We start from the raw sequence: 22,467 nt of genomic DNA on the forward strand, positions 1-22,467 counted from the left end.
TTTACGGGTTCGATCAAAAGAAAGAGCTTTCCGTTGTTGTGCGGGCCCCAGGTGGAAGGTGCGCCTGCCTGCCGGGAGAGTCTTGAAGGACCCTGAAATACAGAAGCCTTTTCGGTCTGTCCGCCACTTTCACCCACACAAGCACCTCACTGCGGCGGCGGCAGACTCTGAATCAGACACACGCAGAACTTTCTGGAGGTTTTTACATGACGACGCGAAGGTCCAAACCACGGAAAAAAAAACAAAAAAAAAAACACAAACATTACGTGTAAACTCTTTATATTTACGTCAAGGACATCCAAGGTAAAGATCGCAAATCTGCCATGTGTGCCGTGGTGCTTCCACCACTCGTCTCATGTCAGAGGGAGAGGAAGAGGAGGAGGAAGAGGCGACTTACCTGGAGAGGAAGGTGGTGCCGGGGAGTCACAGGGAGGTGTGTGGAGCAGGGCGAGGGGGACCTGTGTTTTTGTACCGCTGGGCTTCGTGTCGTCACACCGGATCACAGCCAACCGCCCCCCCCCCGTTCATCGACATACAGTACGTGTTGAGGGAGAACGGGAGGTCGGGGAGGGACGGGGAGGGCCCCCGACGACGAACGGCCAATGGGAATGGCTGCCGGAACGATAAGGGCCGATCGATGCGGTGATGTAATGTCAGGCTCACGCTTTTAGGTAAGAGGTGTGTGGCAACGGTCATTTGACGGTGGGGGGTGGAGGGGGAGCCTTTGCGACCGCATTCCAAGACGATGAAAGGAAGCCATTGTGGCTGGGGCGGTTTCTCTCAGGCGGCCGCAGCCTGAACAGGGTCGAGAGAGGGAAGAGGCGTGATTGGGCTGATCTGTCTGTTTGCCGCCTCATGGCACCACAATCGTCACCTCCAACGCTTGACCCCAACTGAATCGTCGGCTCCAGGATTGAATTAAGAATGGTGCTAATACTGTTTGAGGGATATTGGGCATGTATTATTATAATTAGAAATGCTGTGTTAAGTACAATTACGCATGCTCGGTATTAGAAATTAGATTAAAGGTCTAATGTGGATTGTTTTCTAAATACGCACCCGTTCATTTTTTTAATTTTGGGGCCGGCTTGGAATACAATTACAATTACAATTATAATTATAATAAACACACACACACACACACAGTGCTACCACCTCCAGTAAAGGGATTTGGATTTGGGATTAAATCTATTCATATCAGCAAACAAAACACACAAATATTTGACAGAACTATGATCTGATTACATTTCAAGTACATATATTTTAATACAAGTCATGTCGTAATGCACATCCTTTCCAAAGATGTGTGCCTGTGTGTGTTGTTGTACTGTTGTTGAGCGTGAGAGAAACGTAAAGATTATAAAGCCGGGACAAACGCCCATCGCTGGTTTAAGGAACGACATGTTTAATTTCGACTGAGTGAGATGGAGCCAAGAAGTTGAGCAACCCAGTCAGAAAAATGTACACAAACAACTTGAGAAAGACAGAATGGAGCAGACGTGTGGCATTGTAGTGTTTGTTATAGTAATTAAATATATATAAGTGTACTCAGGGTTATTCCTATAAGCCTGTACTGTATTTTATCATCTGGGAGTGTTGTCCTTATATATGCGCCGGTGTTTACTGTGTTACTTGTCGTCTTGTGTGGTCAGTGGTCACTTCACACAATATGTGAAGTGTGCCGGCATCACACCGAGTCAGTTGCGAAACAGAAGTTGTCAGTGCTCATTAAATCATATTATTATCGGTAGAAGTACAAGCAAGGCGAATGAGTAGCGTGTAACCTTTGCTTTAAGCTGCTATTATTGGGTGGCCCTATTCTTCCACAAGGCCCGTGTCGTCACCGACACACGTTTTCCTCCTGATGCAACAGGGGGAAAGGAGCAGGCAAGCAACTGCACACAAGTAATCTGATAAATCACGCCTGATCCTCTCAGCGGGGAAGGTAGCGGAGTGGGGGGCGCACAATGCCGGGGTCTGTGCTCCCAATGACCCGAGCCACCGCGTGTGTTACGTACGTGTACGCAAGTAGTGTTTAAAAAAAAAAACAAAAAAAAAAAAAAACAAGGAGGCTGAGGCACAAGGCGAAAGCCAACAAATGAGATACGGCATCCATCCACACGCTTTAACATGAAATAACACGCAGGTGTTTTCATGGTAGAGAGAGAGATATATATATATATTTTTGGGATATAAACTGTTTTACGTTATAACACATAGGATTTTGTTATATTTAAAATTTGCCCTCATGTTCTGGTACTTAGCTGCTGCTTTGTCCAGCACACGCTTCAAAAGCTCCTTCTCAAAGGCTCGTTCAGTTTTTTGTGCCTTTCAGTAGTTCGTCTCAGTAACGAAATAAGTAAGGATTGAAGGGGTTTTACAATTTTATTTCAGTGTGTTGCTTTAGGGCACAGAGGAGCAGCATGCACCGAATGATTAACACTTCTGTAAACGTCGAGTCTTCAACAACATTCGAACAACTGTTTTTAGCCGATACCAACCAGAAGACAGTGTATGTGCTGTCTAGAAGTTTGGGCACATGTCTAACGTGCTCTAAACTCAATAAATTACCACATTGTAATGAAGAGCTAGATCTGGCCGCCTAGGGAAAGCTTCAGACCATGAGGCAACTTGGTAGTGATATTTCTCCCTCATCCATTGTCCCATTCCTACTATAAATATAACCTTATAAAAAAGGTGATATAGAAGCACTTCTCCTTGTGACTCACCCACAGCACCACCAATATCATTTACATTAAATAAAATGTGCTCTTGCAAAAGAGAAATTGAGGAATGGTTATTGATCCAGTCATCTTCAATAAAGTTGCCTTGTTCCAAATTGGCAAGCCATCGTTACCGTCAATGACGCTCTATTGTAAATCCGACCAAATTCAATCCATCCTGGTTTGTTTTTTTTGTCCGTGGCCCCTCGCTTCACCGCCTCTCCTCTCAATGGCCGCCATCCGCCAGATGCTCCGGCCAGTACTGGTCTTGCATATACTGGTCCAGGGAGGTGGATCCAGGCTGTGGCACCGTGTCTCTGTCCCTGGTCCTGTTCCACATCTCCTGCTCCACCTCGTTCTCCACCAGCTTGTAGATGTCCAGCGCCGCCAGGGAGTCCTCCACAGAGCAGTGGCCTCTCCTGCCCACCTGGAAGGAACAAGGGAAGAGACACACTTCAGACGTGCTTCTTCAAGTCCTGCAGTAGAGTGGTGTCGTGACTGGAGTGAATAGTTGCACATGGCTGTAGATTTAGTAAAACAAATGTGTGAGTTAAAACAAAAAAGGTCAAAAAAAGTTTTGTTTTTTATTCCAGGATCAGCCATTCCACCCCATCAAATACTGATCATGGCCATGACTCTAAGGCAGTTTAACACAAACAAGATGGTTAATGGCAAATTATTATGTCTGTCTAACATTCAATTAGAAGCAACCGGCCTGATCCATCACACCAATTTCATGGGAGCTGCTTAATGAGATGCTCCAACTCTAAGCGCCAGGGCCAGGAAGTTTGACTATCTGGGAGACTTTGGGTCAGGAAAATAATCATATATTGTGGCGACGCACGCGAAAGTGTGCAGGCAACCTCGTTTTCCTTGTTCGAAATGTAATCAAGTCAAAGATATCAAAACCAACAGATACAAAATACTCGACTTTAGTTAAAGCAGCGCCATGTCCCTTTCAGTATTTTGCGCCCCTACAGTTTGGGTGCAAGTGCTCTTTTACACCACTGTTGTAAAACTCGGTCCGGTGTCCCGAAAAAAAATTCCCGGACAAATTTTAACCTTATCGGTCATGTTTCAATAAACAGTCTGTGTTGCCAATGCAAATATAATGTACACCGCCTTTTGCGCGGAACTCGCCGCTTAATTGTGGGAGCCAAATGTCAAGGAACCCTAACCCTAACCCGCAGTTTGATTCCCTGAACGCAGAGGTTACATAGTAAAAGAACCACTGTTTGGGGAGGGGCTTTTTTTACTTCTCTTGTGCAACGTTGTCGAAAAAAAACAAAAAAAAAAAAACTCACCTGGATCCTCCTGTTCAACAGCTTGTTGGCCAGGATCTTAAGCGAGAGGCAGCGGTTGTGGGGGAAACCGGCCAGCTGTCTGATGCAATGGATACCGCCGATGTCTCGGACCATGTGACACGGATGGAACATGTCCAAGGCCTTGAAGTCGTTGAACAGAGAGTGGCCCACGATAACTTTGCCCTCCAGCATATGCAGGATCTAGGGAATGACGTAGCCGCAGTTAGATCAGTACGACAAGAAAAAGGGAGCCCGATGAAGCTAAGAAGGTTATTGGAGCCATAGTGTAGTTTGATTGTTTATTTTTCCCAATCTAACACACTAGGTGACTGATGTACACACATGCGGTTTTGACATTGAACACAGGGTGGAGCATTAACATAGGAGGTGCAGTTGGCTAAGCTCCAGGGGATGAGAATCAGGTGTGTGGACCAGGAAGCAAACAGTTTTTGACCGTTTCACTGTGTCAGCATGGTTAAGAGAACGCTGAATGAAAACATGCTATTTGAATATGGACAATGGAGCTATCTTCCTCTACTATAGTGAGTAGCATATGTTTATACCTAACTGTGAATAAATGGATCGCCAGATCCAAATATATACAGTACCAGTGGACATTGGTTTATTTTTAGTCCAGAACACACCTGAAGAAACAAGTTCACCCCGCTAGCCCCTCAGTGGCTTATTAAGGTATTACTTTTGTCGAAAGTCCCTCCAAACGTGTTGCGCTGGTTTGCAATTTGTCGGAGATTTGTGACGGCGCTCACCTCTTCCCTGGCCTCGCCAAAGGGCACCGCGTTCTGGAGGTGATGCCTCTGGATGCCGCTCCAGCGAGTCCTGTAGTCAGTCACAGGGTGAGAGGGTCTGATGTACCTGTCGTAGAGGACCCTGCCGTGGTAGTCCAGTATGCTGCAGCGCGCCAACTCGCTGCACCGCCCACACGGCCCCGTGCCCACCATCTCGCAGTCCACGGCCACGACGGTGTCCGGGCAGGGGCAGGGGAGAGGCGAGTTCCGCCCGCTCGCCGGGGGGCTGGCCTCGGACGAGAACCCGCTGTCCGACTCCCAGTTGTCCTTCAGAACTGCCGCCACCGTCCGGGGGTGGGCAACTTCAGTGCCTGCGTCGCACCAGACGAGGGCACCGTGGGGTTCGGGCCCCATTTCACTTGAACCTAATTTTGTCTTCTTGACCATGTTATTATCTGCAGGTATTTCAGGTAGATTTTCCGTCCTCTTTCGCTTCAGTCCGTCAGCTTTGCTCGTCCGCTGTCGTTTCTGCATGGACTTTGCACTCTCGACAGCGTGCAACATCATGGTTTTTCAGCATAAACAGCTATAGTTCTTGATGTTGGAGTTGTGAAATGATTTTCTTCAATGTGAGGCTTCGACCATTGATCAGCTGACGCTAGTACAGTCATATCTGGAAATAAACATATCAGAAATACCAGATCAAATGTTGAATATGTACACCAGTTATTCTCACGGTTTCAAAGTTAAAATTCATTGGCGACGTGAGAAAAATGTGTTTGATTTCCTGACTATAACAAGATTGGGAATTGACATTTCAATTTCACAGTCCTATGAATGCTATATACAGTCAACATTTTGTATTTTGAATATTGCAACAGGTTTCAATGCAATACCTTTTAAGAGACATTTCAACGAAAACCTGTAAACACACAAAAAAATCTCCACTCCAATTTTTTTGAGTTAGGATTACTTTTCTCATTTTCCATAGCAGTTAGAAACAAAAGAAATAAAAGAAATCAAAATCTTTCTCTGAGTTTTATTATATTTTATAATATGTTGCTATACAGTGGTAACTTGACTTACGACTGTAATTCCTTCTATAAGAACGGTCGTATGTCGAAGCAATTTTTCCCATATAAATTATGAAATCATGAAGGGTGAAAATAAACAAAATACACAGCACAAACATGGTAAATATGAAAAAAATATGCACACATGATGTAGGTCGCCCGCTGACTGACTGCCGACTGGCCGCCGACGCGCCAACTGCAAGTTTCCACGGTCGTATCTTGGAGCAGTCGTAAGTAGATGCAGTCGTAAGTCGAGGTACCACTGTATTATGCTATATATTTTGGGTGTCGGAGGTAGCAGATTGTCTGGGCAAGACATACTCATGAGGAAATCCTCATGAACTTCAGCGCACCTGCACAGCGGAGCGCAGATCACCGAAGTTTCCTCCCAGTGATCTGCGCTCCTCTGTGCTGCTCAGTTTGCCCGGAGCGGCAAAATGTGGGGTCCATGTGCCTTTTCTTTTGAGCACCTGCCCCTCAAAGTCTCTGTACGGAACTGTCGAGGGAAAGTGAGACCCTGATCACTGGACAGATCTGAGCAGAGAGGTGGAGACCCTCCGCCCCTTGTTTCAACTCTCAGATTTTTCCTGATGGATAAACAAAACACCACCTGTCATCAATGCCAACCGATTAAATCGTAAAATAAATAATCATAGTAAATCGGCACAAGCCTAATACACACACTCCTTTCTGACAGATATACAGTATATATGTCAGAAAAAAAGATATAGCTATATAATCTATAGCATCTATATAAACATATTAGATGCTATCAGGGATCATCTTTACGTATTAAATGGTGCACTTCTGGTGTAATTTGAATTAGAATGATAGTAAATTGCGCTTATTCGGCGAGTTTCTGAGCGCAAGGTCAGCGCTCAACGTTGCATTTCAGTCGGAGTCATTTTCTCAACGCAAATCCAACCACGAATGGTGTAGTCACGGCGGAGACACCGTGGGGACGGAATAGAGAATCTCCATATGACGACGTATTAAATATGACCCATACTCATAACTATCACATATTGGCACATTGTTTAAGGTGCCGACGGGAGCGGAGCCTGGCGTCGGCAACGACTGTCAGCAGGGTATTTTGTTACAACCGCTGTAGATAACGGCACGCACGTCAACGCGACTATATCACAATTATAATCGTAATAACAAATATTACGACCTCAATTCATAATTGCGGCGCAGGGCCCCGGAAAGGACCGAGAGCCACGTCGCCGCCCGGGAGAAGCGGCGTTTCAAAGCGGCGGCCGGACACCAACACGCGGGCCACGCCGTGCGCCACGCGAGCTGGGGACGTCCACGGCACGGACGCTTCGACACGCGAGGCCGTGTTGGCGAGCGACACCTTACCTGCGGCGCGACACGTGTGCGGTCCGAGCGCCCCTGGGCGAGCTCCTCCGCCCGTCTCGCCGATCGTTCCGCCACGTGACGTGACTTGCGCCGCGTTCCGGGGGATGCGCGGGGCGCGGGCGCCGACGAGCGGGCCGGCGTGGGAGCGCAACATGGGGGGGGGGGGGGGGGGATCTGGCCGCCTAGCGAAAGCTTCAGACCATGAGGCAACTTGGTAGTGATATTTCTCCCTCATCCATTGTCCCATTCCTACTATAAATATAACCTTATAAAAAAGGTGATATAGAAGCACTTTTCCTTGTGACTCACCCACAGCACCACCAATATCGTTTACATTAAATAAAATGTGCTCTTGCAAAAGAGGAATTGAGGAATGGTTATTGATCCAGTCAGCTTCAATAAAGTTGCCTTGTTCCAAATTGGCAAGCCATCGTTACCGTCAATGACGCTCTATTGTAAATCCGACCAAATTCAATCCATCCTGGTTTGTTTTTTTGTCCGTGGCCCCTCGCTTCACCGCCTCTCCTCTCAATGGCCGCCATCCGCCAGATGCTCCGGCCAGTACTGGTCTTGCATATACTGGTCCAGGGAGGTGGATCCAGGCTGTGGCACCGTGTCTCTGTCCCTGGTCACCACCAGCTTGTAGATGTCCAGCACCGCCAGGGAGTCCTCCACAGAGCAGTGGCCTCTCCTGCCCACCTGGAAGGAACAAGGGAAGAGACACACTTCAGACGTGCTTCTTCAAGTCCTGCAGTAGAGTGGTGTCGTGACTGGAGTGAATAGTTGCACATGGCTGTAGATTTAGTCAAACAAACGTGTGAATTAAAACAAAAAAAAGGGGGGGGGGGGGTTGTGCACGTCGTACGGCGACGTGTCTCACCCCTTCTGAGGCAGCAGGGGTGAGACATGGTTTTTTTTTCCCAACTGGCTGTCACATCTCTGCAGTAAAGAAAGTGTTTCGTTTTACAAACAGGATCGACTGATCTCTCCAGAGACAGCTAACTGTTATTAATTTTGCCTTATCCACTGCCTGTACCCAATGCAACACTCCTTGATAATAGCTGAACGTTAATATTTCAACACAACACGTTACATTTCTCTCTTTTCTTTTATAGTATGGTCTTTTTTTTATAGAGGAAAGTTGCTCGCACAAATCCAGAGATGAATCAGCATGGCTGTTTCACACCTTTGCTTTTTTGGGGCTTACAATTGTCTTCTTTTCCCCCCAAATCATTAAGCCAGAAAATATATAAACCACCATCTAAATCTACAGTCGAAGCCTCCCTTAACAAAGTTGCGGATGGAATTTAAGAACAAAAACAAACATCAACATTTGTTTACTTTCCAGTAATTAAAAATCCATTCTTAATAATGACCCATTGTCCCGGCCGGCTGGCAGCAAGGGGGGCTATGGCTGTTCAAACCAATTGGATTAATGTGGCTGCAACCGGCACAGGAGCACAAATATGTTGTGACATGTGGAACATTAATGAGCCTTTAATGCTGGGCGGAGGTGCACGACCTGGATCGGACAATTGAACGGCCTATTCCATTACAACCCACGCTCTTCATGGGAGCGTCAAATTGGAAACTGCTGACAACTACAGGAACACACCCAGGCGTCATCTTGGCCCCATTAATAACCCTAACTGTCCACCGACCATCCTAGATCAAATGGTTTAAAAGGCAATGACGTTGTAGTACTAAAATTGATTCAATATTTAAATGTCTGCCACCCCCCGTTGAAACTTGTGCATGTCTATATTTGCATTTCTGTTTCGAAAATGCCACACATTACATTTTCTGAGTGAGGAGTGACAGGTGAATTGAGGCTGATAGTAAGTCATTTAACCTCCACTATAACTGCTCTATAATGTACACACTGCGCTTATTTGAAGTTGGAGGCAACATAAACATGTATTTAGAAAACCTGAAATATGGACAGAACTGAACCAAGGGTGCACCTCTGACTCTGGGATGGGATTGATTCTAAGTAACTACTCAAGTTCAAATTGATCATAACATGTTTGAGATGCGCATCGGGGTATGAATTATTGAACATAAGCTCGAATAAAGAAGTACATTCACAACGGAAGCAGAAGAAACCGGGCATCAGTAGTCAGCTGCAACTTTGCTCCGGGAATAAAATCATACCGTTCTTTGGGGTTTTGTGGGCCTTTTATTTCACGATCCTTCCAAATGTACAAAAACAAAAGACGTGTTACAAAACAAAAATAAAAAGAAATTAACCACAACCAATACCCAGAGTTGAGAAAACAATAAAAATGTAAGAGATAGATGACTGGAGACTGGTGTCATACCAAAGTGCAGCAGTCCGAGGTGTAGTAGACAGACCAGGGGAAAGTAATCTCAAAATTTAGGAAACTGTCCCTCTTCCCCTAACAATTAATCTTTGCTTTTTGTTTGTTTGTTTTTTTGGATCAGGCAGGCCCTGGCCACCACTTCCCAACCTTCCACAGTTTTCCCAAGACCGACTGAGGACCCAAAATGCGGGGCCACGGCGTTGTCACTTGGCTTCAGAGCATTCGGTAGTTCACTACGAAACTGGAATATAATTTAGTTCTTTCAACTCCCCAATCCTCGTGATAGGGCTGGTGGGTTTTGGGGCGAGAAGTCGAGTTCCAGTTTAGAGCTTTTATAGCTCGGACTTCTTCTTCTTCTTCTTCTTGGGCTCCTCCTGTGCCGCCACGGGGCTGCTCGCCTCCTTCTTCAGGTAGGCGATGAAGTCGTTCACCTCACGACCTCCCTACAAAAGGACCGGCAACGGGGAACAAATAAGTTAACGCGCACAAAGCCAAACGCCAGAGTCATCTGCTGGCTTCCAAAAAGTAACCAGACTTGCCTCATATTTCTTTGGGCTCTGCTTCTGTCCAGCTGGGGAGAAGTATATTGTGGGGAATCTGGAAACAGAAATTAGGAAATGTTAAGACAAGATTCTAAGTCAAATATATGTTTGGCTCTAAAAGCGGTAATGAGATTAATTTGGTTTAAAAACAAAAAACAAATTTTAGTTCCTTTTTATAAGAAACAGCCCGTATTTGTGTTATGGGTTTCTATAGCCGAGGTGAATTTGATTAAGCAGCGTAGCTAGTTGTGGTCAGTAAACTGTCGATATGGACACACGGACACACACACACACACACACACACACACACACACACACACACACACACACACACACACACACACACACACACACACACACACACACACACACACACACACACACACACACACACACACACACACACACACACACACACACAACGCCTCAAGAGACCAAGAAAAATACGAAAAATAATAATAATTAGGGCCGTCCCTGAGGGTCGAATCATCATTCAGAAAAAACATCACTCGACTGAGATTCTTCAAGTTGAGCAGTCTTTTTTGGTTGTCAGTCAGTGTGCATTACAATAACAGGATACATTTTTTTTTTTTTTTATGTTATCCTGTAAAGTTTATATATTTTTTTACATTTAGTCATTTAGCAGACGCTTTGGATAAAAGCGTCTGCTAAATGACAAAATGTAAATAAAAATGCACAGGGATAACAGTTTTCAAGGGGGAATTATAAATAAGGGGAATCATAAATATATATTTTTAGATGTGTGAATTGTCTGCGTCTGGACACGGACACGACTCTCCGTGCGCCGCTATTGCCGAGCACCATCCCTCCAAATAAAACAAGAGATTTAAGATTTAACGGTACGACTACTCTTAAGTATACTGCTTATCGATCCAGTACTTAAAACGCTACTCTTATCTGTTATTTATATTTTTTTAAGAGAAAAACTAAAACAAATCAAGAGCAGAATTAACACTGCTTTATTTTCTGGGCATTAACGCATGGAGACGGGTCGGTTGGGACGCAATCTGTGTTCGCCGTGCCATTGTGAGAAGTGTCTCCTTGTGTGTGTGTGTGTGTGTGTGTGTGTGTGTGTGTGTGTGTGTGTTTGTGAGCCAGGCAGAGGGAGCCCGCCCGAGCATTTCTCCACTCCGGCGATGGAGAGATGTCTCTTCTGATAGTAGCGAAAATGCTTCTTAGACAAATATCTTACTCTTATTGCAAGTTAGAAGCGGTTATTTAGCCTAAATGAATCTATTTTCTTAATTCCGCCAATACCATTACCAGTAACTTCTGTCCCCAACTCTAGGCACGGGTGATTGCTCGTCCTCCGTTCCTATCCCGCCGAATAGTCAAATATTCTAATTGAACAGTTAAATCTGATTCGACTGACAAAATGCTAAGTCGGGCACAGCCCATAAAAAATAGAGACCAGGAAAGTCAATACTTTTGAGAAGAGTGAAGTTGAGGGTAAAACCAAATGACACACACATTATGATTTACACTTGAAGAAACTGGAAGTGGAATTTCATTATCTAATTTGGGGAAAAAAAAAAAAAAAAACTCAACAAAAAACCCTGCAACACTCACCCTCTGACATCATATGGGGATGGAACATCATTGGCTGTGGCATCCATCTTGGCAATGACAATATGGGAATCACTGGCCAGCTGCAATGGTGGAGAGGGAAGATGTTACAAGCTGGCACAACGAGCTACATCACACACACACACACACACACACACACACACACACACACACACACACACACACACACACACACACACACACACACACACACACACACACACACTTTCCTAAGTTGATATAATAATCTATTTTGAAGCTGCACAGGAGGCACGCTTTGCCTTGGAAGAACAGTCTTTACCTTCTCTCCCAGTTCTTTGTATTTGGGCTCCAGGCTCTTGCAGTGGCCGCACCACGGAGCGTAGAACTCAATCAGCACGTCCTTGCTGTCGTCATTGACGATTGAGTCAAAGTTCTCAGCCACAACAACCTGGAAGGAAAGTGACAAACAGGACCTCACCTTGACATATCGCTCTGGGGTGTGACAATAGGCAAGAAAAAAATAAAAATAAAACCTTCAGGGGAGGTAAACACAGGTCTCAATTAAAGAAACACTCCAAAATTATTCCCGGCGTCTCACCTTCACCGGTCCGTCATTGTCCTCTGGGATTGGCTCCGACTTGAGGTAACGCTTCAGTTTGCCGTCAAAGTAGTCCTGCAAGAAACGCTCCAGGGCTTTTCCATCGCGGCTGTTGGAAAGGAAAATAAACACGTTACAAAAAGGGCCCAATTCTAGCCCTTCCTAGGGAAATTTGAGAGACTCACAGAGAAACACAATATAGGAAACTCAAAATAGGCCCTTGTTAAAAATGAATAAATAAACCAACATTCTAAAATCAGTTGGCATTTTCTTGCTCAAATTGCAAAGGAATAAATCTAAGGAACAGCATTCCTTATACTGCCCCATCTCCTGCATCCTTTCCATAAAACATGGGTGGGGTGTAGGTGAAAGTTACACCTGCCCCAGCAGTGGGACCAAACTAGTTTCAAACTTTATGGCCTCAACAAAAAGGTCGAAATTAACATTTTTGAAACGCCTCTCCCGTCCCCTAAAATGGACGGACGCCAATTTAGACAGAAGCTACATACGAGAATTCCTCCACCATGACGTATTTGTCTCCCTTGGCAGTTCGGAGTCCGACCACAGGCACCTCCCCGGTGCTGGCGTCCAGGCCCAGCTCAGAGACGTCCTGGCTGAACACGTTCTTGTTGGCCACCGCAAAGCTCAGGGACTTTCCCTGGTCCAGGAAGCCCTTGGCCACCTTCATCACCCTGCAGGAATACAACAAAAATCATCCTGTGCTCATGTGGCCCAAATGACACTGATTGGTATACGGCCGTGTTTTGGTCTCAATCAATAGATAAATCCACTGACGATAACTGAGTGTCATCATGACTCCAAGTGTTGACAGAGCAGCTGTATCACGATGCATTACAACAATGAAATAATTTATTGTATTATTTTTGTTTTCTTTCCACCACACACACACACACACACACACACACACACACACACACACACACACACACACACACACACACACACACACACACACACACACACACACACACACACACACACACACACACACACACACACACACACACACACACAAAACAAAAAAAACAATGGGACATATTGGGGGAAAAATAAAGACTCCCTACCTGTTCCTCCAGTAGTTGGATCCCTTGGGGTTCTTGTCATAGTCCACATCGTAGTAGGCCACCAGGAGGTCTTTCCCCTTCAACTGATCTTTGTTGTCGTCTGTCATGAAGGGGCACATTCCGAATCTGAGGGGAGGCAGACAGCGTGTGCATTAGAGCCGTGACTTGAACAGAGGATATCATCCTTGACCAGAGCATTATTCTGGAAGTGAGAGAGAGAAGTGCTCTCCGTTAAGTCTCTGTTTACATGTCATATCCTCAAAAGAGCACTAAGTCAAACATCCACTTCCATGGCAAACCCCACAGGATTTACTGTATTCTTGATTGATTAGATTCAAGTATTTGAACTGAAGAGATTGCAGCTGCGGTGTTTCTCTGGTTTTGAATACAAGTACAATGAAACTGCACAGGAGAGAAAGGAAAAAAACAAACTGGGCTGGCACATCCGATATTAAGCATTGACTTTTGTTTGTGAATAAATCACTTACATGTTGTCCTGGATGAACTTCTTGATCTTGTTACTGGTGAACTTTTCTGTGTCGAACGCAACGGTGCTTTCCTCAAATTTGTTGCTCAGCCGTGGGGGGCGGAAGAGAATGATGCCCCTGTAAACCAACAGAACAAAGGTCACTCCGCCATCCTCAGCTTATCAGTAACACTCCTAAGTATCACAACATTGCACTCTCTATAATCTATGTCCTTAAAATAGAAGAAAAGAAAATAGAAGATACATTTTAGCACGGCCGGTTAACGGTCCCCACCCCTATTTATTGTGTTTATATCCTTTTCTCACAGGGATTCATTAAAAAGGTTCCCATCCAGTGCCGTAACGACACATTTTAAACCCAAGCGTCCACCTACTCTCCTTCGATGCCGTGGCTCTGGAGGAGAGCCTCCGAGTTGGTGTGGGCGAAACGGTACGACTCCCTGAGGGCGCTGGCCGCCTTCAGGAACTCCACCTGGGCCGCGCTTCCGCTGTCGGCAAAGAACCCTGGGACGCAGACAGAAGTTGTCAAGAGTCAACGACAATTTTGTGTTCAGCGTAACCTCAACCCCCAACATACAGGACGTGCAGCGATCAAAGAGCGAAAGCGGGAACAACTCACCAACGACACAGGCGTCGCGATCTGTGGCGTACTTCTCAAACTCCGCTTCAGACTTGATCTCCACAGAAGCGGGTCCCGCCTGTTTCCTCAGGTGGCTGACGATCCCATCTAGGAAAGGAAGGGAGGGAGGGAGGGAAGGAGAGACAATGATTAGGTATGAAGAGACGATGAGGGGCAAAAATCCCAGGAGTGCAGCCGAGATGCCAGGACCGCCATATCTGACACCAGCAATCACAACGCTATCGAAGGCGATCAGTCAAGCTGGCTGTTCTAACCAAGCCTGTCCGCCATTTATGCAGTTTGTGTGACCGAATAAGAAAATGAATTTGAAATTTGTTATACAGTAATCAACATTTCACAAATTTCACAGAGGTATGGCAACGTAGAGGGCAATCCCTAAAAACCGAGTTGCCGCAGCGCTTTGTGGACACATACCTGCACTTCTGGGACCGTCGTAGCTACCGGAGTCCTCTCCGTCCCTGAAGATCTTCAGTGTTGGGTAACCACTGACACCGTACTTGCTGCAGACGTTGCTGTTGGCCGTGCAGTCAACCTAAGGGACCACAGAGAAGCGGTTCGGGCACGTTTTCGTTAAACGGGCACTGCGATGCACACATCTACATTAGAAATGGGTTGAGTCTCTGTAATACCTTGGCCAGCGCGACGGCGCCTTTGAGGCGGGTGGCGGCAGCCTCATACTCCGGCGCTAGTCGTTTACAATGGCCACACCTGGTTGTGACACAGGGCAAGGGACAGAGGTGCACGTGTTAGACCCAAGTGCCGCCAATACTTCCACCACCATTCGTTCAGACTGGACAAGAATCCGGAATCAGGAGAGGAAGTGCGGAATTCCAAAGCGACACGGATTGTACGTCAGGTTTTATGGGGAGAGGAAAATTGGCGAGGAAATAAGTTCTGGGTCAATCGTGTGACTCATTTAATCAAATTGTATCTGGAAAGGTGAACATGTGGATGGTGACGTTTATACCCTTGATTTACTCCCTAGCGTCGCGTCTAATTGTTTACAGATAAATTGTGTTAATTTTGCAATTGAGCTTCCCTTTCACTAAGCACGGAAATGCAAGTGCTCCATATGCACGAATAAGATGATAACCGATTAAGAAAACGTGACAATAAGGCAAAATAACCAAAGTACATTGAAGTGGTATTGAAAAGCTCATATGTTGTGGGCGCCCTCCGGGGCCTCGCACGATCGCCGCGAAAGCGAAACGACGAATTCGGCCCAATTCGGCTCAATTCGGCCCCCCCGACCGTTCGGGAGTTCGGCACCGCGGAAGCGTCCAGCCGTCCACGAGGGCCAATCAGAAGTGGACACCAAAACTTCCCCGGCCAATCGGAGCGTTACAACAGCGTCGGGCCACGCCCACCAGCTCCCGGGTAAACCTCGGTCTCGTGCAGTTCGCCGTCCAAACGCGCTGCATTCGACGGTTCAAACAAACGGGTCCGGTGCGGAATCGGCCGTTATTTGCACCCGGGTTCGGGGATCCCCGTCACCGGGCCGCCGGTCACCGGGCCCGCCGGTCACCGGGCCCCCAAAAAAGTCACCTCCCCTTAGCAGCTAGCGTTGACGTGAAACGGCTGCTCGCCGCTAGCCTGGCGTCGTATGAAGCCCCCGGGACGCTGCGCGGCGTTACCCCCCCGCCAGCCGATGCGCGACGAACGCACAGGGAGAGAACGCCGCTCGGAGAGAACGCCGCTCGGGGAGAACGCCGCTCGGGGAGAACGCCCCCCCCCCCCCCCCCCCCGACCCCTTGCCCGGGGCGAACCGTCATTAACCGCTCACCACGGGGCGAAGAACTCCACCAGGATCAGGCCGTGGTCTCCGATCCGGCTCTCGAAGTCGTCATCCGTGAATTCGAGCACGTCGCTGGCCCGGGTGAAGCCGGCGACGAGGGCGAAAAGAATGAACCTCAGCATCTCGATTCTAAGGCCAAGTCCGGAGCTCGGGCTGCGGGTGGAGGTGCGTCCTGCCCCTGTGGATGGGAAGTGCGGAGGAGCGGGTTCCCGTAAAGGCAGGTCGCGGGGAGAGAAAGAAAGAGAAAGCGCAGCGGGGCCGAGGGGAGGATGCGCTTTACCGGCGCTTCTTAAACTAACCACAGTGTGGCACCCGCTCATTGGACGGGCTGGCGCGTCATTGTCACGTACTCGGCCAATCACGGGCCGGCTACCGCGGGTCCCCCGTCTCAGAACCAACCACCAAAGAGAACACTTCTGGGCGGAAGTGGCAGTGAGACCAGGAAACGTTTACGTCGACGTTAGGACCGTGGAAATACGAAGAGCTTGACGGGCGCCACAGAGATTGAAATATTTCCTTAATTTGAAAAGTAATTTGTATTTGTCACATCGTTTTATATGCTGACAGAATCAGGCAAAGCTGTGTGTTTTATCTATGTATTAGTACGGGACAATGTTAAACATCTATTGTCCCTAAACAAACATTGTCAATTGAAAACAGGGCAAATACGCATGTGCGACTTGTGATGACGCAGATGCAGTCGGCGCTGGGGGATTCAGAAGTTCCTGCGTGATGTTTGGTTATATTATGACCAAGAAGTATTTTCAGATGTTTATTCGAAATTATAGGTTTATGGCAATTGTCGTGAAAGGGGGCAATCATAAACGTGTGCGACCGCAACATGTGGTAAAACATGTTTACTTAATGCGAGGAAAGATAATATAACCTGGTGATAATAATTATAACCAGGTAATTATTCCTCATCACCAAAAATTCAAGGTGTGCTGGCCCTGTTGATGTACAGTAGATTTCGTTGCCGCCATGTATTTGACAGTTGTGACATCACAAATACTGAATGGCTTTGCTGCGCTTTAATAGGGAACATCTTTAGGCAACTACTAGATATTCAAACTTCTTTTGGCCCCATTTTTGCATTGCGCGCGAGGGGACAAAATGGCCTACGCACAATGTGTGTGTGTGTCTTGCAGAACTGTGGGAGCTGTCGCGAGGAGAAACTGGTGTTCTCCGCTGCATTATGAATCCTCTTGGGCGAAATTGTGGTACAAAAAGGGGGATATTCTGTAAAACCACCGGCAGAAACCTCCCATAAAGTTACAGCGCAACCGTGGGGATCGAGCTGGTTGTTTTTGTGTCAAAATTGTGCTCAAAATTGTGGTTCTTGAATTTGGCTCTAAGGATAATAATGATAATAAATATAGCTGCAGGCAACAATACACAGGGTTAAGTTTAGTCGTGTTAGATACGTATTACAGTCCAGTACAGTATTACAGATTCTGTGCAACGTAGCACAAGTTTTAGCACAAGCACAATTTTTCAAAATCATTTTTCAATGTAACACCAATGTTCTTCAATTATCTGGGAGTTTGTAAAGTTCCATCAACATTTCCTTTATTGAGTGCATTGGGAATTTGGGACAAGAGAGGTCAAAAATTGTTTTATGAAACAGTTGTCCAAAACAAACTTTTTCATAGCCAGATAAAGATTATTTACTTCAATCAAAAGATCGTCTAGTTCATTTTGTGTCCATCTCCAAACATTCTGGATCTCGTTTTTAAGAACTGCTGTTAAATTGATTGCAGCACACTGTTTGTTCCCGGAGTCTCCAAACTAAAAAATTGTCCTGGTGAAATGAGCCTGACACAAACGGCAAATTAACACTTAAATTGAAAGTTTTCTCATTAACATTAACTTTATTTATAGATATCATTTCATTACTTTTATTTTTTTGTCCCCAATTTATTTTCCATTGCTGTATTCAAAGCTTTTGTTCACAGTATTTTTCTTTAGTATTTTATTTTAGAATATTGTGACTCACCTCAAAGCAATTGTTTTTGGACAATTGCTTCTTCATTGCCTTTGACTCAACAATAAGAAACACAAGCTTTGTAATTACTTTACATAACAATAATAATAAATACATGTTATTTCACAAACATAATAAATAAATGTTAGTTTTAATTAGTACCTCATTGTATTTTCTCTGTTAACGATCTACAATTGGAAAATTCAGTTAAATAGATTACTTGTCTATATTGTAATGCAGACAACATATATGGAACTTAAACATGCATTTGACATTTGAATTATTATGGAAAACATTTGCCAATACTTAACACCTTCTGCCTTTTGATTTAAGTCTGCTACGTTGTGCTGCTACAATGTCTTGATTTACTAAAAGACCAAAGAGCGAAAATATCAAATCGAACAGTCCTGCAGACATCAACCAGGTAAGACGGTACATAAATACACACACACACACACACACACGCCTAGTTTGTCTAACCACTCCAGAGTGATGATCCTACACTACGCACCACACACGATGGGAATGGACGTTCACAACCGACACACGGTTCTAACGACGCCTCAACCGTGTCCGTAGCTGCAGCAGTCGTTTTAGCCCAAAAACTGCTAAAGAAAATAATAAAAATCCTAACAATAACACCAATTACACTATGGGATGGACCCATAATAATGATAATTACAAGTTGTGCTATGATCCTACGTGTGCAGCACGGCCAGCACACTTTATTCCGTTTTCTAGAGTCCTAGAATGTTATTATTTGGAACTTTAAGGAAATCTTTCTTCTGTGATAGAATCACAAAAATACCAGAACCTTGGAAGTGATTTATAGCAATTTGACATCAAATCATCATTACGAGTGATTTTAAAACTTAACAATTTAGTTTAACCCTTTAAATTTGATGCCTTTCCCACAATGTCCTCTGCCTCCTTTAATAGAGATGCGGCAGATGTGTGGTGCACAGAGCACTGCACCTTGTTTGTGGTGATCAGTTCTGATGATTGTGCTTCCTACAGCGTCCTTGATCCCTATCTTTCCTGGAGCAAATGGAACTACAGTAAAGGCCCCAGGATTAGGTAACTCAGCACAGTAAATCCCCAGCCATAACTGATTAAAATAAGGTGCACACATCATTTGGTTTATATTTCCTCTCCATGCTGTTAATATCCTTAGTTGGGTCTCCTTACTGTCTTCTGTCTTCAACTTTTCCCAATTACTTTATAATCACTTCCGTATTTTTATTTTGGGCGTTTTCCAGGTCAAATGTGGTATTTTGCTGCACATATAGAAGAATGTCCGGATCTGTTTTGAGGATATTTCAGAAAAAACAAAAACCCTTGAAGTAGGATTAAACCGTCTTGTATTTGGGCAAGACTCTTCCGCCCACACTAACCGTACATCCACCCAAGCATCACCTTACACCACCAGACTTTAGGTTTTCTGATGTGACCTCAGACACCACATACACACCGCATGTCTCATGTCGCCTTTATTGTATCAGACAGATTTATACAACGATAAAGGATTAATAACTTCCATTTGGTACAAGCAGTTATTTGAAATAAGTCCCCAAAAACTACCTACGTTGTGATCTTTGAACCGTTGAAATGTTCCCTCACACACACAAAGGCCTGCACACACCCACATGAACTCAAACAAGCTGTGTAAAGAGCAAACACGGCGAGCGGACACACACCTCCTGTCTTTCAGTGTCTCTCTTCTTGATGTTGCTGCCTTTCAAACAGAATCTATGTTTTTCCAAGTCATGTAGGAATCCACAACCACCTTTTCTTGGCCCTCAGAATGCATATATAGATGCTCCATTAAGTACATGATTAGTGTAGTCAGCTGGTCGAGAGTTAAGTGGTGCTCCAACTAAAATGTCTTGAACCGTTAGATTTTTGTTGTTTTTGTTTTTTGTTTTACTTTTTTTGCGTCACTTGGCAGATAAAGTAGTGTGACAAATAATCCTGTGAACTTGAACTTGAACTAGTAGTGATTATACAGTAGTAGTTGTATGTAGTTCTACGTGTTGACCGCTAGGGGGAGCGCTCATGTATTAAGAGCGGCACTGTGGCGTCTACCTGGGTCTGTTAATATTATTTGTAATTTCTGTTATTAATAGATGACGTTTTAAGTGTTTCTGTTCAATTCTTCAGGTTGTTTTTTTTCCCCCATAGTTATTCTTATAATTCCAAAGCCTTCGTTGGACAATGCGGTTGAAAGAGGTTGAATCACTGAGTTTACTTTTTTCTCTACAAGAAAATGTGCTTATCTCAGCATTATCAGAGATACGACGCAAGATTTATTATTCCCCCCATTTCCTATCTTGCAGTTCTATACATAGACCTGTAGAGGGAGCCCTCTTATCACATTAAAGTGAGCAATATGACCCAAACATAGATTAAAAGGATAAATTCATTTTTTTCCAGCACAGGCCTTATTAAAATAGGGTTTAATATAATTGATTACTTCACTGCACAGCATCACTGGACGCTTTATTATTGGGAAACGTAACCGCTCTGCTGCAGCCTCTCACCGTGCATAAACGCACCCAAAGGTGTTTTCTTTTTATACTCTGCCAATACGAAGACACGTTTGGGGGCAGGATACCTGTATTTCCAGTGCCCCCGCCAGATCACGGCGAAAGGAATCAGTACAGAGAAACTTTATCGTGTGAATTCACCCAAAGGTGTTTTCTTTTTATACTCTGCCAATACAAAGACACGTTTGGGGGGAGGATACCTGTATTTCCAGTGCCCCCGACAGATCACGGTGAAAGGAATCAGTACAGAGAAACTTTATCGTGTGAATTGTAGTCGCTCACAAAGCGATAAGAGATTAAGTCGAATGAGCATTTATAGTGTGACGCGTTCAACGCTCCCCTCCCAAACTCCCAACATACATATATTATTATTATTGTCATAATTACTATTATTGTTATTATGATCTATTATCACTGCTTACATAAAAACTGACAAGCAAGAGTTAAACAATAGCTCTGTATGTCTGGGTGAAATAGATTGTCTTTTGATTCTGTAGCACACATTAAAGCTCCTTTGTCCTCTTGTCTCCACTGCACAGGGCCCTGGACCGAGGCCCACTTGATTTATCCGGCTGCTGAGCCACGCTAATCTCTTAAACACTGACCTGTGTTTCCAGTAAATCTGCTGCCGAGGAGAAAGTAGAACATTTTTAAGGAAATAACTCGGGGCCGGAGCCGGCCAAAAAAGGTTATATGAGGCCGCTACGGAGACGGGTGGCAAATGTGATGAACTCGGCAGTGTCACCAAATATCTGTCCTGCGGCCGGTTGTTAATGATCTGTTCTATCGACTGATGAAAATATTCATGTGAGGCGTTCTGAGAAATTCAGTTTGGGGAGTACGAATTTGCAAGTTGTTTCGTGAGGCGATTGTTTGCCTCGTGTGTGTGCGTGCGTGCGTGCATGTGCGCACACCCAGTGGAGATTTATCCCCTGTACCAGCAGCAGAGCCCCTTCACTCCTCCGTTGGAGCCCCCGTTTCCTTGGTGAGGTAGTTTCCATGGCAACCCATTCATTTCTCAACCAGTTATAGAACAAGGAGGAAAGCCCAGATCTGCAGTATTGAGCATGTGACACATTTCTTCGGGGTGAAGGAAGTGTAGTGTGTGTGTGTGTGATGGATATAAATATGGATCTGATATGGATATGCTGTTCTCTTGAGAGACAAGTAAGGATGGAGAGAGAGAGAGAGAGAGAGAGAGAGAGAGAGAGAGAGAGAGAGAGAGAGAGAGAGAGAGAGAGAGGGAGGGGTGGAGTAATAAATGGCGCCGCACCACCACCACTTCAGACCTCTGCCGTGTCTCATCTCAGCACAAGAAGAGCTTGTTGTGCTGCCTCTTCCACAGACAACACACACTGGAACATTGTCGTACGTCTCACACACCCGTCCGCGCCCGAGCTGGTCCGTCACATGGCGGCTTCGCCTGTTGTTTAGAGGTGAAACTTTGACGGTTCAGCGACAAAGCGACGCCGGGGAGCCGTGGCAGCGTGATCGATCGCATGATGTCACGCTCCCATGACCGCGCCCCCAGGGATCGGTCGGTCACCACGCCGCCGCCACGCCGCCGCCGGCCCACACTGAGCTCGGTCCCCGGCGCTCAGGGGGGCAAAGTCCGCCCAAGATACCAAAGGGAGCGGGTTATGAAAATGCAAATCAAAAAGGCAACGACGAAAGAGAACCGTTCAACAG

The 22,467-nt window shown here is 45.6% G+C and overlaps 2 protein-coding genes across 3 annotated transcripts; both read right to left on the reverse strand.

Moving 5' to 3' along the window:
* Nucleotides 1-2,378: 2,378 nt before the first annotated feature.
* isg20 (interferon stimulated exonuclease gene) lies at nt 2,379-7,284 on the reverse strand. The gene is made up of 4 exons (XM_080001972.1): nt 7,209-7,284; nt 4,795-5,446; nt 4,028-4,228; nt 2,379-3,150 (listed from the first exon to the last, which is right to left on the reverse strand). The coding sequence occupies exons 2-4, from the start codon at nt 5,338-5,340 to the stop codon at nt 2,950-2,952; spliced, it is 948 nt and encodes a 315-aa protein (XP_079858098.1). The 5' UTR covers nt 5,341-5,446; nt 7,209-7,284; the 3' UTR covers nt 2,379-2,949.
* A 2,080-nt stretch (nt 7,285-9,364) lies between these two features.
* Nucleotides 9,365-16,516, reverse strand: pdia3 (protein disulfide isomerase family A, member 3). 2 transcript variants are annotated; one of them, XM_080002559.1, is made up of 13 exons: nt 16,237-16,516; nt 15,083-15,161; nt 14,868-14,985; nt 14,433-14,540; nt 14,188-14,317; nt 13,815-13,931; nt 13,327-13,452; nt 12,751-12,933; nt 12,242-12,350; nt 11,963-12,091; nt 11,665-11,744; nt 10,068-10,129; nt 9,365-9,971 (listed from the first exon to the last, which is right to left on the reverse strand). In XM_080002559.1, the coding sequence occupies exons 1-13, from the start codon at nt 16,368-16,370 to the stop codon at nt 9,865-9,867; spliced, it is 1,482 nt and encodes a 493-aa protein (XP_079858685.1). In that variant the 5' UTR covers nt 16,371-16,516; the 3' UTR covers nt 9,365-9,864. The 2 variants fall into 2 exon arrangements, with proteins under 2 accessions (XP_079858685.1, XP_079858684.1); XM_080002558.1 differs by having other exon boundaries at nt 9,365-9,975; nt 10,072-10,129; nt 16,237-16,514.
* Nucleotides 16,517-22,467: the final 5,951 nt, after the last annotated feature.

Source organism: Zeus faber (genome assembly GCF_960531495.2).
Source record: "Zeus faber genome assembly, chromosome: 6".
Lineage (NCBI taxonomy): Eukaryota > Metazoa > Chordata > Actinopteri > Zeiformes > Zeidae > Zeus > Zeus faber.

Excerpts from the sequence above, each read along its gene's own strand:
- isg20 (XM_080001972.1), bottom strand. The coding sequence starts at position 5,340 with ATGATGTTGCACGCTGTCGAGAGTGCAAAGTCCATGCAGAAACGACAG. Across the intron at positions 4,229-4,794 it reads TTGGCGAGGCCAGGGAAGAG|ATCCTGCATATGCTGGAGGG; the intron begins GTGAGCGCCGTC and ends GTCATTCCCTAG. Across the intron at positions 3,151-4,027 it reads TGTTGAACAGGAGGATCCAG|GTGGGCAGGAGAGGCCACTG; the intron begins GTGAGTTTTTTT and ends TGTTCCTTCCAG.
- pdia3 (XM_080002559.1), bottom strand. The coding sequence starts at position 16,370 with ATGCTGAGGTTCATTCTTTTCGCCCTCGTCGCCGGCTTCACCCGGGCC. Across the intron at positions 14,541-14,867 it reads CGACGGTCCCAGAAGTGCAG|ATGGGATCGTCAGCCACCTG; the intron begins GTATGTGTCCAC and ends TTCCTTTCCTAG. Across the intron at positions 10,130-11,664 it reads TCCCCATATGATGTCAGAGG|ATTCCCCACAATATACTTCT; the intron begins GTGAGTGTTGCA and ends TTCTGTTTCCAG.